General features: G+C 43.3%; 1 protein-coding gene across 1 annotated transcript in view; it reads right to left on the reverse strand.

Annotated features, from left to right (window-relative positions):
• The window catches only part of adcy6a (adenylate cyclase 6a), a 136,482-nt gene that overhangs the window by 11,330 nt on the left and 109,482 nt on the right, over positions 1 to 15,670 (reverse strand). The window contains exons 12-17 of the mRNA XM_080734101.1: positions 12,712 to 12,840; positions 7,886 to 7,911; positions 6,266 to 6,413; positions 2,803 to 2,900; positions 2,385 to 2,472; positions 1,502 to 1,618 (exon numbers count right to left, since the gene is read on the reverse strand). Of these exons, the coding sequence (XP_080590227.1) occupies positions 1,502 to 1,618; positions 2,385 to 2,472; positions 2,803 to 2,900; positions 6,266 to 6,413; positions 7,886 to 7,911; positions 12,712 to 12,840 (606 nt within the window). The remainder of the gene's footprint in view (positions 1 to 1,501; positions 1,619 to 2,384; positions 2,473 to 2,802; positions 2,901 to 6,265; positions 6,414 to 7,885; positions 7,912 to 12,711; positions 12,841 to 15,670) is intronic.

The following is a 15,670-nucleotide window of genomic DNA, read 5'->3' on the forward strand; positions in this document are numbered from 1 at the left end:
CCCCGTTAGTAGGCAGGGGTCCCGACAAGCCAAGGGGTCGATTGCACCAGCTTCCTCCTGCCGCGAAGGGTGCCAGCATGACTCACACCATCCTTCCTAGACGATTTTGACATCTTGTTACTAATCTGTCGGTAGATAATGCCGGTCTTATATAAGGGTCATTTGTGTACGGTGTGATGTCATACTGATGTCAGCAGTGTGATGTCATACTGATGCGGAGATATGAGCAGGGCAAAGGTGTGACGTGTGACGTGTGACCGACGGACGGACGGACGGCCGGTGGAGGTTTTGATACCAGTAAGACTCCCTAATCGGGAGATAAGCGACCGTTGGTCGCTTATCTCCACAAATAGGCCAAAAGTTTGTTTTACCAATTATTACACTCTATGTGAACATTTACATCAACAAATCCCAAGTACTATGCAGAACGACCCATTTCAAGTTTTTAATGTACAACAATATTTAGAAAATAGGTCTACAAGCTGACAGTCCTCGTCCCTTATATTCCCATAGGTTATATGGAGATCTCAGTGTTTGTCAGTCCTTGTTCATTTATGCCCATATATGGACATCTCTATATCTACTGTAACAGTCCTTGTCCCTTTATGCCCATATATGGAGATCTCTTAACTGTAAGTCCTTGTCCCTTTTATGCCCATATATGGATATTCCTGATGTCATCAGTATATGAACATATATGGGCTTTCTGATATGCCCATATATGGAGATCTCTTAACTGTAAGCCCTTGTCCCTTTTATGCCCATATATGGATATCCCTGATGTCATCCGTATATGCCCATATATGGGCTTTCTAATATGCCCATATATGGAGATCTCTGTATCTCCATATATGGGTATAAAAGGATACTTCAGGTCTGACATCAGGTTTGTTTATATTGGGTTGCTAGGTTTGACATCACAAACTCTATGGGCCATCTGACCTAGAAATCTATATTTGGGCATAGATGACTCATCGTGACCTCATCACACGTCGACCGCACGTGTGACGTGCGGTCGACCGCACGTGTGACCGACGGACGGCCGGTGGAGGTTTTCATACTAAACTGCGACCTTACGGTCGCAACTAAACTGCGACCTAACGGTCGCAACAAGATGATACATCCTCCAGGCAAACTGTACAGTACAACACATGGAGAAACACACATTCAGTACAGTATTTGTTGTGTTTGTTTTCACCATTTTTGTAAAATCCTATTGTTTCTTCTATTCCATTGTCTTATGTGTGGCATTTTGTAACACTTAGAAAGTATGATGTAAAAGTGATATACAAATAAAATAGGATTACTATTGCGTTTCACCCTGTGGCATCCCCATTGCATTATAGGGTGTGTGTGTGTGTGTGTGTGTGTGTGTGTGTGTGTGTGTGTGTGTGTGCGTGCGTGCGTGCGTGCGTGCGTGCGTGCGTGCGTGCGTGCGTGCGTGCGTGCGTGCGTGCGTGCGTGCGTGCGTGCGTGCGTGCGTGCGTGCGGAACATTTTACCATATTGACGAAGGCAGAAATGAACACGAGGATGACGGTGAACACCCCCACCAGGGTGCTGTTGGTGTGTGACTGCACGATCTTCCTGGACACTGTCTGCATGGCTGCAGGGAACAGCTGGACCAGCAGGGGGCAGAAAAAACAACACAGGGGGCTGTGACTGACTGCAGGTACAAAGTTGGTCCTTCTAAGCCAGTGGTTCTCAACCTTTTCAGGCCGTGACCCCCAAATAATCGTATTTTAACTGGGACCCCCCCACCCTACGAGCACTAAGAGTTGATGCATAACATTTTGTATAACATGAATCTATTGTGAAAACAGCAGATCTGCTATTTTCACAAGTTCTGCCTCTAATAATTGACAAGTTGGCCAATGTTTAATTTGTCATTTTAGAGGTATTAAAAAGTCCTGAAATTGTCACTTTAGATATGTGCAGATACCCTCTATACAATTACACTTTATTTTGGTTTGTTTATGTTGAGTGAGAAAACAATCTTGCATGTAAAGTTAATCATCTGGGTCCTGACCCACAGGTTGAGAACTACTGTTCTAAGCCACCGTGGTTCTCAAAGGGGGGCCTTAAAGGGGGGTTCCAGGGGGTCCCCAGAAATATATAGCAAAAATCGGTTTAACCACTTTGACCCTATGCACATTGGCTATTTAAACGTTTAGAAATGCAAAAATACAATTCACTGTGCTTAGCCAATGAGCCTGGTCACGTATTCCCCATTCTTTATTAAAATAGAGACATGTACAAAAAAAAAGAAAGAAAAAAAAGGTTGTCATGTATGGGAGTCCCTGGCACAAGATCATTTCAGATAGGGGTCCATGATCAAATACATATGGTAAAAAGAATATATTATATACAGTATACTACACTTACCTTAATGCAGGAGTATATGGCACATATGAAGAGGATGTTTGCGAGGATGATGAAGATACTGATGTAGATTCCCAGCATGACCGGGGTGCTGAGAGACAACATGTACATGGATTATTGATTGTTAACAAACATATAGATATTAAGAAGCATGTTAGAGAAGCATAGACCAGGGATTTGAGGAGGGGAGGATTCTCTTACGCCCTATATACTACAACAAAAAAAGAAAATAGACAATCTACAAACTCACAATACAACAGATAGATTATTTTTTTTAAATGAAAGAAATTGGGATATTGTGGTTAACATGAGTTCTTCATTAAATTGTGAAATTATGAAACATCAATATCATGCATTGTGTGCGTGTGTGTGTGTGTGCGTGCGTGCGTGCGTGCGTGCGTGCGTGCGTGCGTTCACCTACTGAGGAAAGATGACAATCTGTATGAAGGAGATGAAACAGAACACCAGCAGAGTGCAGGCTACGTAGCCTCCGAAACGGTCGTCGACCTTCTTGGAATACTGAAAAAAACAACAACAAAAAAACAACAACAACAAAGAAATAAACATAATCCTTTAAGTTATACCTTTCAGTCTGGGAACATGTCTACGTCATTGATTTCTGAAACTCTATAAGCCCCCATTTATACTTCACGGAGTAGGACACCGAAAATAGCAGAACATTTGCAACATCATTGTGAGGTCAGCTACAGTATATCCAGCTGGGATGAGGTGTCATTGTGATGTCAGAAGAGTGACGGATGGATGGATGGACAGACAGACGGATGGACGGACGGACAGACTTGAGGCATGAGCTGGAGATTTTCATACTAAGTAGTGACCTACGGGCAATTATAACCACACATGGGGGTCTATTAGAGTAATGTTAACTCCATACACACATACAAAACAGAACAGAACAGAAGTAGAAAACTATGGCACCATCACTTTAACAAGTGCATTCTCAGAGCATGTTTATTTTAATCAATCAAATCAAATCACATTTTGATAAAGTACACACTGCACGTCTGGCTTGTATCAAGGGAATGTAATAAAGCAATAAGCCATGTGATTTTAGAACAGCTAAAGCATTGGTTCTCAAGGTGGGATTCCACGGGGTCTCCAGCAAAAGTAGTTAACATAGCTTCAGAATCATTTTAACCACTTTATCCATTTACATGTTGGCTATTCAAAAATAGCAGTTAAACAAGCTTAAAGCGCGTCACTTTGTGCCGTGCTGCGAGCTTGTACATTTACTATTATGAAAATAATTTGAAAAATATTGGGACATTTTTTAAACATCGATCTTCTCTTCTGGGCGTCACTGGTGCAAAACCTTTTCTATTCAGATAGGTGTCTATCTGCCAAATATATATCAATTTGGGGGTCCTTGTATGCTGTGGATATAACAATGTGTTCACATTCAACAACAATCATTAACCCATTTAGATCTGAGGCCGATCTACAAATATTGTCTAAATTCTAAGGTTTTTGAAAAACATGAAAATAAAATCTATGTTAAGGACCCCCAGAATGATATGTATTTGGCCGCAAAACCCCATCTCTAAACATGTTGTTCTGGTATATATATATATATATATATATTAGGGCTGGGATGCGATTAAACATTTTAATCTAATTAATTACAGGCTCTGTGATTAATTAATCGCAATTAATCGCATTTTAATCTCACATCAATATTTGACCTGAGAAGCATTCTTTTCAAGTAAAACACATTTTGTTGTACGAGTGAATCAACGACTGAGTTTTTCAAATCTAAATTTCGCTTCCACTGGGCAAAGCAAAGCAAACCCCTGCCACTGCAGCGCACATAAAATGCCGTAACTCGGGCTAGGAGCGTCCGGGAGAGCCGGGGCCGGTACCTATTCGTCCGCCAAGGCAACGCAGAGACCCCACCCCTCATTTCTCACATGGCCCTATTCTAGCGCCACCTTCAGGCCGATTTTTAAAACACATTTTGGGACACTGCTCCTACAGTTTTTGCCCTAAAATCACGAATATCACTACACAGCATGTCTACACTCATGTCATCAACATGGATCAGGAAGATTTTGGAAAAACAAATTTTTGCCCTATTTGTGGAGATAAGCCACCTACGGTCGCTTATCTCCCGATTAGGGAGTCTTACTGGTATATATATATATATATATATATATGCAATTATTGAATAGGGCAGTGAAGTTTGACGTCATTCTGAATTCTCGTAGACTTTTTTTTCATATCGCGTCATATAAGAACTTAGTTCCAAACATAAACAAATGATCTCAGCGGTTTGACTCATATGGATATGAAGAATCAGCTGATGGTGAGAAAACGCTAATGTTACTGTCACCGAATTAGTTACACTAGCCCTTACCCGTTCAAAGATATGAGCTCTGAAATGATGTGCAGTGTGTGGGTTATGGGATGTGCACTGTGCACTGTGCACACAGTATATGAGGGATGGAAAGTAACTTTAACTGGTGCTTGCATGATAATATGTAGGAGCATCAATGTAAGAAATACCCGTTTCGTTTAATGGCTACAGAGATACTGTGTACCGATCTGCATGATTTTTGGACAAAATCTGTAACGGGGCCAGACAACCGACCCCCAGCCCGCCACCCGCCTGCACGCACGCACACGCACGCACACACGCACACACACACACACACACACACACACACACACACACACACACACACACACACACACACACACACACACACACACACAGCTGGTTAAACATGTTGCCTCATGCTAGATGCAGAATAGACATGCCTCAAGCTAGATGCAGAATAGATATAGATACACCATAAAAATGCTAATATACAGCATATGATTTGTGAAAGTGACAAACGGGCTTCACAGTTATGTCAGGTGTGTTCATATGCTAATGGTGATGCGATTTCAGATCAATTGATCCAGCCACTGAGGAGAAACGCTGTGACAGACACTCAGACAGACAGACAGACAGACAGACACTCACTCAGACAGACATTCGGAAAATTATATGTTTGATTTTCACCAGAAACAGACTGTATCAAATATGAATGACTGACTATCATAAAACCATACAGAGCCACCTCCCCGACAATATCGCGGAGACCGTTATTTTTGGACCACAATGCTTATATGAGACGATTTTAAGATGACTCAATGTTATTCTCCATAGAGAAATTACTTCCGTGAACCGGGGAATGAGTGAGTCACGACATGACTTCACTGCTCTATAGCTAAAAGTATAAAATAAGGGTTGAAGTGGTTATAAGATATTCAGTGGCACGGATGCTTTGCAGTTCTAAATGGGTTTAACCCCATTTAGGACTAGAATTATTGAATGCTTTAACAAGTGAAAAATAGCAGATATACAAGCTCACAGCGCGCGCTGCAAGCTTGTAGATCTGCTATTTTTGGAAAAAGTCGTGAAAATGTGTGCAAATCTTTGAATATATGTATTTTCAAAGCGAACGTTTGTAACTCAAATTTTGCTTCTGGGTGGTCCCTGGAACTAAATATTTTGAGATGCAGGTCCGTGGCCAATTACATATAATTTTTGGGGTCCTTCACATGAAAAGGTTTGAGAACCACTGACATAGTAGTGTCTCAAGAACAGACTAACTGAGCTCCAGTTAAGTGAAAAGGACCTTTTCTTTGACGATGACTAAAGCCAGATTGCTGACATAGAAACATACCGGTAGGTTTTTCAAAAAACCTTAGAAGGATTCAAAAGACACCTATAGAATCGGGTCAAAATTTTCACGATTTTTCAAAAATAGTTTTAGCATAATAGCAATAGTTAAAGCATAAAATAATGATACACAATATGTGTACCCGTTCTAAATGGGTTAAAAAGGTGAGTGTGTGTGTGTGTGTGTGGTTCAGACCTTCTTCTCCAGGGTGGAGGTCTGGAAGGTGAGCAGGAACTTCTTGACGTGGTCTTTCCTCAGCTGGTCGATGCTGCGGGCGTCGATGGCTCTGCCCAGGAACTCGTTCACCTCGTCCTCCGGGTTCATGGCTTCCTGGACGCAGCGACTGTGACCGCGGTGGCACAGACCATGGCGGAGGAGAAGGCAGTGTTCAGTTTGACGGCATATTCTGATTTCAGTCTTAACACATCGGGTGCCCAGAATTATTCTACGTTTAATTTGCTGGTGCCCATGGCAACGCGTCATTTTACCTACCTTCGAAGTACTGGCGAGAAAAGTAATCAGAGTAAATGTAATCCAAGTATGTCCTGTTTATTTCGCGAAAATCTTTTCTTTCAGTCAGGACCGTTTTTTATCAATTCTAAGCCACAGTGTTTGTGTTACGGCCGTTAGAAGAGGCTGCCGTTTTGAGAAAAAAAAGAAAAAAGGAAGAGAATCCGGAGAAAACAGCATTTTTGTGCAGCCGCTAAACAGGAAGTCAACGAGACAGACAGCACGTCCGGGTGACGTAATTTCGCGCTGCATGTTGGGAAATGGAGTTTGTTTCATCACTGCGGTAGCCAAGTGCAGCAGCTACAGTACAGTATAGTTTACTGTACAACGCGTCGAACGCGTCGTGGGCACACGTAAAGATCAAAGAGATTGGCGCGTGGGCACCACGTGGGCACCCGATGTGTTAATAAAGCCCCTTCTCCACTACAGGGCCGAACCAGAACTAGAACCAGAACTTTCCAGAACCATTAACTTTCAAGAACCTGTGAAGTTCCCGGGACCAAGTTCTGCTTACTGTACGTTTCCATGTAAGCAGACCTAACCGGGAGGGTCCCAAAAAAGAGCAGCAGCGCTGCTGGCATCGCCCATATGTTCCCAAACTCAAGTTTAGTACTACATCAAGAGCAGGACCTAAAAAAGGTTCTCAGAACCTTGTCTGAAACCGGGCCGTGCGCTATGGAAACAAAACCAGAACCAAAAATTAGGTTCAGGTTCTGGAAAGGTTCTGGCTCCGCCTCGTAGTGTCTGAAATTGTTTCGTGTATTAGTCTAGACTTAGTCAACTAAGTATCTTGTTCATTTTAAATATCAAATATTAGTCTTTAGTCTAAGTAAAAAAATAAGAAATGTGTTGAGCTCTGTGCTATAGACGGGTTTCTTGTTTACAAACATTGAGACTAAATGCACAGGTGACTGTATCATGTAATCAATTCCGTCCAATCCCCAAACCTGTTGTTTTGGGGAGCGCTGGTTTCATTAGCTAATTTTGGTACCGACCTGCGCATGCATCTAGTTCTTATCAGTGTAACATGGACCAGAAATGCGTCTATGGCTCCGCCTAGTGTCACTTGCTAATAGCACACTCACTATACTGTTGTGGTCTTGGAACAACTGATGATGAACCATTTTGTTAGGCCTAGTTCCAATCTGTGATTTGTGAAACCCCCCCAAAATATTATATCAATTACACGAAGCATGAAGCATTGCATTCATGGAGATATCTTTGTTTTTATCGCATTTCTAAGGGAAACTGAAAATGAAAGTGAAACTGAAATGATGTTCATACACAAAAACGGTCAACACTTACTTGTCTTTACTGGACTCATCGATTCCCTGAGAAAGAGAGAGAAACTATGGTTCAGGACATTGAACTCATGGTTGAGATTTGCCTTCAAGGTACAATGCGGGACTTTTATTTTAATAAATAAACGTTATTTCATGAAATAAAGTTATGTAAATATTCAATATCAGGGCAATGGCTGTAGGGAACTCATGTTCCTTCCGGTTATGCCACAGTTTCCCAAACAGTGTATGGGTTTGGGACCCATTTTTCTATTTCCAGCCTATTTTCGGCTCAAAATGCGAACGGAAATGAATACTCGCCCTCGCAAGCAACCGCAACGAGGGCGGGTCTTCACTCTAGAACCAGTAGAAAGCCTAGAAACAAACCCTACTTTATAATCAGTGTTGGGCAATATTACTTAGGAGAGTAATCTTTACATATTACTTATTACTCCTTGGAAAAAGTAATAATATTATATTACTTATTACTTTGAACCACGGAGATGAAGAGAAACTACTTCTCCCTTTGTGTGAGATACGGGAGCTTGTGTAGTTGTGTGTAAATGAGAAGAGGAGGGGCTCACTGACCGTCTCTCTCTCTCTCTGTGTGTGTGTGTGTGTGTGTGTGTGTGTGTGTGTGTGTGTGTGTGTGTGTGTGTGTGTGTGTGTGTGTGTGTGAGTGTGCGTGTCGCGACGCAATCTAGACTCTCTGCACAACTGTGTCAAGTTGACCTCAACTTCAAAAGAAGTTAACGACCGTCAATTAAGCAGCTGCATGCGCTGCTCTGAGTGCTCTCCTCTCCTGCCTGCGAGGCACGAGTAACGAGTAACGAGGTGTTTTTTTTTGGCGGACTAAAGCGTTATACCGTATATTACCGTTTGTGGCAGAGTAATACCTTACCTTACTCGTTACTGGGTAAAGTAATAATATATTACAGTAATACATTATTAGTAATTCGTTACTGCCCAACACTAGTAATACATTACCAGTAAGACTCCCTAATCGGGAGATAAGCGACCAACGGTCGCTTATCTCCACAATCTGTCGGTAGATAATGCCGGTCTTATATAAGGGTCATTTGTGTACGGTGTGATGTCATACTGATGTCAGCAGTGTGATGTCATACTGATGTCAGCAGCTATGTCTCTATATATGGAGTTATATGTTGTTTGTGTCCAAATATGGGGCTTGTGAGGTCAGACTTAGTGAGATTCGTCGGTTATCTCCATATATGGAGGGATGTGTTGGTTATCTCCATATCTGGAGATTCAACCTTCAACGTGTAACTATGGCTACCTAACGACTAGCCACATGACGTGAAGGTGAGTGAGGGTCTTTGTAACAGCCACCCCCAGATTTCCCGTGGAAATCTGTACAATATCGAGAAGGCCCGAACGGAAACTCTTAGTCAACTGGCCACCCCATCAAAGAGTAAAGGGACATCAAGGCCTCTCTCTTGTCAATGGGCTGGTGTCGGCCACCCCGTACGGGTTCTAGTCTGAGGTGATAGCCTGCCACCCCGTTAGTAGGCAGGGGTCCCGACAAGCCAAGGGGTCGATTGCACCAGCTTCCTCCTGCCGCGAAGGGTGCCAGCATGACTCACACCATCCTTCCTAGACGATTTTGACATCTTGTTACTAATCTGTCGGTAGATAATGCCGGTCTTATATAAGGGTCATTTGTGTACGGTGTGATGTCATACTGATGTCAGCAGTGTGATGTCATACTGATGCGGAGATATGAGCAGGGCAAAGGTGTGACGTGTGACGTGTGACCGACCGACGGACGGACGGCCGGTGGAGGTTTTGATACTAAACTGCGACCTGACGGTCGCAATTAGTAATTTGTTACTGCCCAACACTGTTTATAATGAATTAAAACATGAATGAGACCACAATTTACTAAACGCATATCATGATGATTTAAAAAAAGACTTTAAAGGTGGGGTAAGTGATTCAATTTAATTCAAACAATAACAAAATGGGTCTATGTTAGTTCTAGTTACTATAGAGCGTTTGGTCCATATATGGACTTCTGCTAGTTACTATAGAGAGTTTGGTCCATATATGGACTTCTGCTCTATCCCCCGTGAGTAGAAAAAAAAACTATTTCAGTTTTCCCTGTAGGTGACGGCCTTCCTCCAATCAGCATAGAGTGGGGGACTTCCTCCAATCACTAACGAGTGGGGGCGGGCCTTTGTATGCGTAAGGCCCACTCCCACTCGATCATGATCGGATCTCGTCAAATAGGTCAGTGGTTCTCAAAGTGGATTCCAGGGACTCACTGTGGGTTCCTTTAGCGGGGTCTAAATTGACCCATACAAGTCTGTAACTCTGACAGTGTACAAATGGAACCAAATGAACCCTAACAGGTTCATTTGGTTCCATTTGTACACTGTCAGAGTTAAGGTGGAGACCTTGAATTTTGAAAGTTTAAGAAACACTGAAATAGGTCAATGACGTCAGCAGAACTCAGCACTATGAAACCATATTGATGACATCAGGGATCTCTACAGTATAAGGACGGAAGGACAGAGAGATGCAGGTGTCCCTGCGGAGTGAAGCGTTAAAGGTATGGAGGGCAAATCGAAGAGGCACGAGTTCGAGGAGATGGAACACGAGCTCCTACGAATCCAAGTCCTGCTGAACGATAAGGAGAAAGAGATCGCAGCCCTCAAAGAGCAACTGTCTACAAACAACCGACAGCTCCGATACTGGGGGGAGGAACGCAAGGGACTGGCCGGCGAAAAGGAGGCGTTGGCTAAAAGGAACGAGGAGCTCCGGCTCCAGGTGCACCTCCTCCAGGAGGAGTGTGCTCTTTGGTCAACAGATGAGGAAGAATGGGGGACAGAGAGACAACTAGAACAACCGAAGGCCGACGGTTTGTCACGGTCTGTCTCTCCACAGACCCTGTCTCCTGTCCCACTCACACCCACACCACACCTGGGGCCACCCCTTAACCTTATTGTGAAAATATGGCTATGGTTATGGCTAATTCTGACTTGTGTTATGTTTATTATTGCATTGTTGTTTGGACTATTTGACTGACCAAATCAAACGCAACGCGGATTTGGGCAAATATAGCGGCATGGTCATGATGGACCTCCAGAAGGCATTTGACACCGTGGATCACTCTATTCTGATTGAGAAACTAAAAGCTATCGGTCTTGACAGCGCAGCAGTGAGTTGGATACAGTCTTACCTGGTGGGGAGGGAACAGGTGGTGGAGGTGAACGGTACCCTGCCCCCCCCCCCCCTCCCAGTAAGCTGTGGTGTTCCTCAAGGTAGCATACTGGGGCCCCTGTTCCTAATATATGTAAACGACATGGCATCCGCTTGCGACTGCAACCTGTTCCTGTTTGCGGATGACTCAGCTCTCCTAGTCTCGGGCAAGGACCACTTGCAGGTTGAAAAGACACTTAACTCTGAACTAAGTAAGATCTGCACATGGCTTAACGACAACAAATAATCAATTCACCTGGGAAAAACTGAATCCATCCTCAAATCGTAACCTGAAAAAAGTCGATAACTTCACAATCAAAGTGTGTGACAAGGTTAGGTCATAACACGAAAAAACAACATCTCCTACTTAGGATGTATCCTTGAAGCTAATCTTTCCAGCGTAAAGATGACTTCTAAGGTAATAAATAAAATCAACCAACAAACTTGTTTCCTACAGAGGATCGCCCCGATGGTCAATTTCAACACACTGAAGACCATAGCTGGTGCAATAATCCAGACCCTCTTTGACTACGGAGTCCATGTATGGTATCGTGATGCCCCACAAGCCCTAAAAACTAAACTCCAAACAGCCTAAAACAAATTAATTAGGGTCCTGCTTAACCATCCCTATCAGACTCACCTCACCGCTACTCATCAGTTAAGAGTGGGGTGGCTCAGAGTAGATGACAGAGTACAGCAACTTGCAATGGGCCTGGTGTACAAGATACACTACACCGCTAAGATACCCATGTACCTGTCAAAATACTTTATACACTTTAAGGATGTTCACAATTACAACACCAGAGGCAGCGCCACAGATCACGTTCAACCCAGAGTCAAATCAAACAAAGGGTCTTCTATACGTCCAATATGTGGAACGCCTTACCGAAGGCCATAAAGGAGTGTAGTTCCCTAGCATCAGCCCAGCCCTACCCTTCCCTGACCCCTCTTTTTCTATATACTGTTTTTTTGTTTATTCTTTCTTTTTTTTTCTTGACTATATCTACTGCATAGTACTGTGTTCTATCCGTCTGTCATTCAATGTTATATGAGATACTTTAATGGTTTCCTGTGGAAATAAACTTAGTCTTTTCTAGGATCTCCTTTTAGTAGACCTTGTACCAGTGAACTGTACCGTCATGAAACTGTACCTTTTCCTATGCAAACTTCTAATAAAGTCTTCAATCAATCAATCAATCACACTACAGTTCTAGTCAAACCCCGCCCACGGAAGATTTTGATTGGCTGAACCGGAGCTAGGGAGTGCTCCTTGTGCACAGCGCGGAGGTGCCGGGTGGTCCGACCACCTAAACATAATCTTAACCCTAACCCTAACCTCAGTAAAACTATGCCTAAACCTAAACCTAACCCTAACCTCAGTAAAACTATGCCTAAACCTAACCCTAACCCTATCGTAGCTGGTGAAACGAGCGGCTCTGCTTAGAACTGTGTTGTGATTCCAAATTGCGTTGCATTTATACTAGTAGTTAACAAAGTCAGCAATGTTATTGTAAGCACATAGTGACTAGACGTGTCCACATCTCTATTGTCGTTTGGACTTAAAACTTAAGGATTGTAACATTAAAGCAGTTACTAAAGGATGAATGTCACTCGCTGACTGTTGCCTACCATCTGCCTGAAGACCTTGGAGTCCTTGGTCCTGGAGAAGGTTCTGTCGGGGACCCAGCGAGGCATCAGAGCCTCGTTGGAGTTGGTCCTCTGACGCTGCATCTTGGCCATCATGGCCTTCTCGTCTTTCTGCACGGAAACGTAAATACAGTGGCAATGAAATGAAACATGTCCTTGTAGGGGAAAGTAAATGAAACGTGTCCCTGTAGGGCAGGGGTCTTCAACGTTTTCAGGCCAAGGACCCCTTAGTTGAGAGAGAGATGAAGCAGGGACCCCCACAACCTGTTCATAGATTCCATATACTGTAGCTGCATTGTTTGACAGCACAATCATCAGTGTATTTTGGATTCATGTCAATTTGTGTTTTCAGATATTATACAACAGGTAGTCGGGCTCTCAATGGAAAACAGGCTCTCCAACCGTGCATATAACGAGCACTACTGCACTGTCTCATCAAATAAAGAAATCAGCTGCGTTTGTAACGAAAGAGAGCAAGCGCGCCTCTCTCCCCACACTATGCTAGGCGGCTAGGCTAGTGGTTTTCATGTGAAGTTCAGGGACATAGTAGCTAAATGAGGCATTAAAAAATTACAAATTATTACAAATTCCTATCGTATATCTTAATTACAAGTTGACATGTTTTTTTTTAAGGGCAAAAGTTGTTTGCCCGTCCTGCCTACGGAACTCGCCTGCGGCTCGTTCCTGCAGCAAGACTGTCGGGCCAAATAACCGCGATAATGCACACCCTTTCGTGTAATATTTCTTAATTTAACCACTTGAACCGTCAATACTTAATAAACTTGACCTTTCACTCTGTACTTAGTCTCCTCTTTTTCCCCTCTACACCAAACCTCTTTGCCGAAAATAGCTGATCTACAAGCTCACCACGCCTCACGCTGCTTGTAGATCTGCTATTTTTGGCTAAAGTTCTCCGAATATGGACGCTAGGGTTCAAGTGGTTAATATGAAAAAAAAGGACTAAAAAAGTTCCTATCACACAAAGATTTCCATGTAGTAACTATCCCGGAACCCCTGTTGAAGTTTGAAGACCCATGCAGTAGGGGGAATGTAATGAAACATGCTCCTAACTATAGAAGAGTCTTTCTTCATGGAGATATAAACATGAAACAAACAATGAAACATGTCCCTGTTATCATCTCCAGTGTGGTGTACCGTAGTAAAACTAGGACTGAAGCTATAAGAGGGAAAAATAATGATTCTGTTAATAAAAAACTAAAGTAAGAACTTAAGTAAAAACATATTAGACTTTAACCACATAACCCTCTAATCCTAGTGCAACTGCACCAAATCTCTTTGCCAAAAATGTAGCCAATCTACAATCCTGATCTCTATAAAGCCTGCTGCCTCCCCCTGGCCAGACGGCCTGCTCACTCCTCATGCACTGAAGAAAGCTTATAAGCTCAGTTTGGGTCTCTCCCCAGGTTGGCAGAGGGAGAGCAGCGCCCAGGATTACAGCTTAAGGCAATTGGCACTGGGTGAACAAATGGGTTACAAAATCGTGGGATAAAAATTTAGAAAAATAATAACCAGTAAGACTCCCTAATCGGGAGATAAGCGACCGTCAGGTCGCATGTATACACCAATTGGCCTGTGAGTGGCATTGGTTCCTGGGTGTAGGGGGATGTGCGTAGCAAATGTATGCTTAGGTAGGGCCAGAGAATGTGGGGTTTAGCTGTAACGGGGTGGTGGCAAAGTTGTAAGAATATGTTGGTATGTAGGTGGAGCAAATGTGTAACATAGGTATTGTGTTGAAGTATGTCGGTCACAGATTGTTTTGTGTTATTTTAGGGCAAAATCTGTAGGAGCGGTGTCCAAAAATGTGTTTTGCAAGAATCGGCCTCATGGTGGCGCTAGAAGAGGGGCATGTGAGAAATTGGGGGTGAAGGTAGTGGTTTGGCAGCCAAGGAGTGTGTGTGCAAATTTTGGCATGGATCGTGGGCAACGGTGGCGGAGATATAGAGAAGGGCAAAAGTGCTACGTGTGACGTGTGACTGACAGACTGACTGACAGACAGACTGACTGACAGCCGGTGGAGGTGTTGATAGTAACTGCGACCTGACGGTTCCAATAATAAAACACATTGAATAATTGTGGTTGTAAACAATAACACAGACAATATAAATCCTTATTAGTCTAGTAGTGGGAAGAAGGGGTTATCATCATGGCCCCAAATAACTTTTAAATATCTTGCGATTGGCGACGAGTCTCTTACAAAATTGGCAAGAGTGCCTCTATATGCCTTTATATCAGGGGCGGGTTCCTCATCTAGGCATTTTTGCAAAATGAAAAGCCGAATAGCATACAAAGCTATTCCAAAAATACATGATATACGTTGTTTTTCCAAATATGCTTCCTAACGTGTACATATTACACTATTAATCAAGTGAATCAATAATATTAGTTTACTGTCATGAAATTGTACCTTTTCCTATGGAATACTTCTAATAAATATGTCAAGCTCGCGACCCTCCTTGCCCATCGGCCCCCACCGTTGCGCTCAGGGTCCCTGGGAAAACTGCGGTCTCGGCTAGGAGTGGCCACTGCAAAATGGCCAAGTAACTTGGCCAAGTAGGGGCGGCTGTAGCTCAGGAGGTAGAGTGGGTTGGCCTCCATGGGTCGGCGGTTCAAATCCCAGCTTCTCCTGTCTACATGTCGAAGTGTCCTTGGGCAAGACACTGAACCCCAAGTTGCTCCCGGTGAGCTGGTTGGTGCCTTGCATGGATTCCACCGCCACCGGTGTATGAATGTGTGTGTGAATGTAATGCACATTGTAAAGCGATTTGGATAAAAGCGCTATATAAATGCACCATTTAACATTTACCAAAATCGCCCCACTGTAGCTCCACTCCACTCCACTCCACTCCACTGCACTGCTCTGTAGCTCACACAGCTTCGCAAAGCGTTGATAGCTTGTAGATCTGCTATTTATGGCTAATGT

The sequence above is a fragment of the Nannobrachium achirus genome (genome assembly GCF_963921795.1).
Source record: "Nannobrachium achirus genome assembly, chromosome: 9".
Taxonomy (NCBI): Eukaryota; Metazoa; Chordata; class Actinopteri; order Myctophiformes; family Myctophidae; genus Nannobrachium; species Nannobrachium achirus.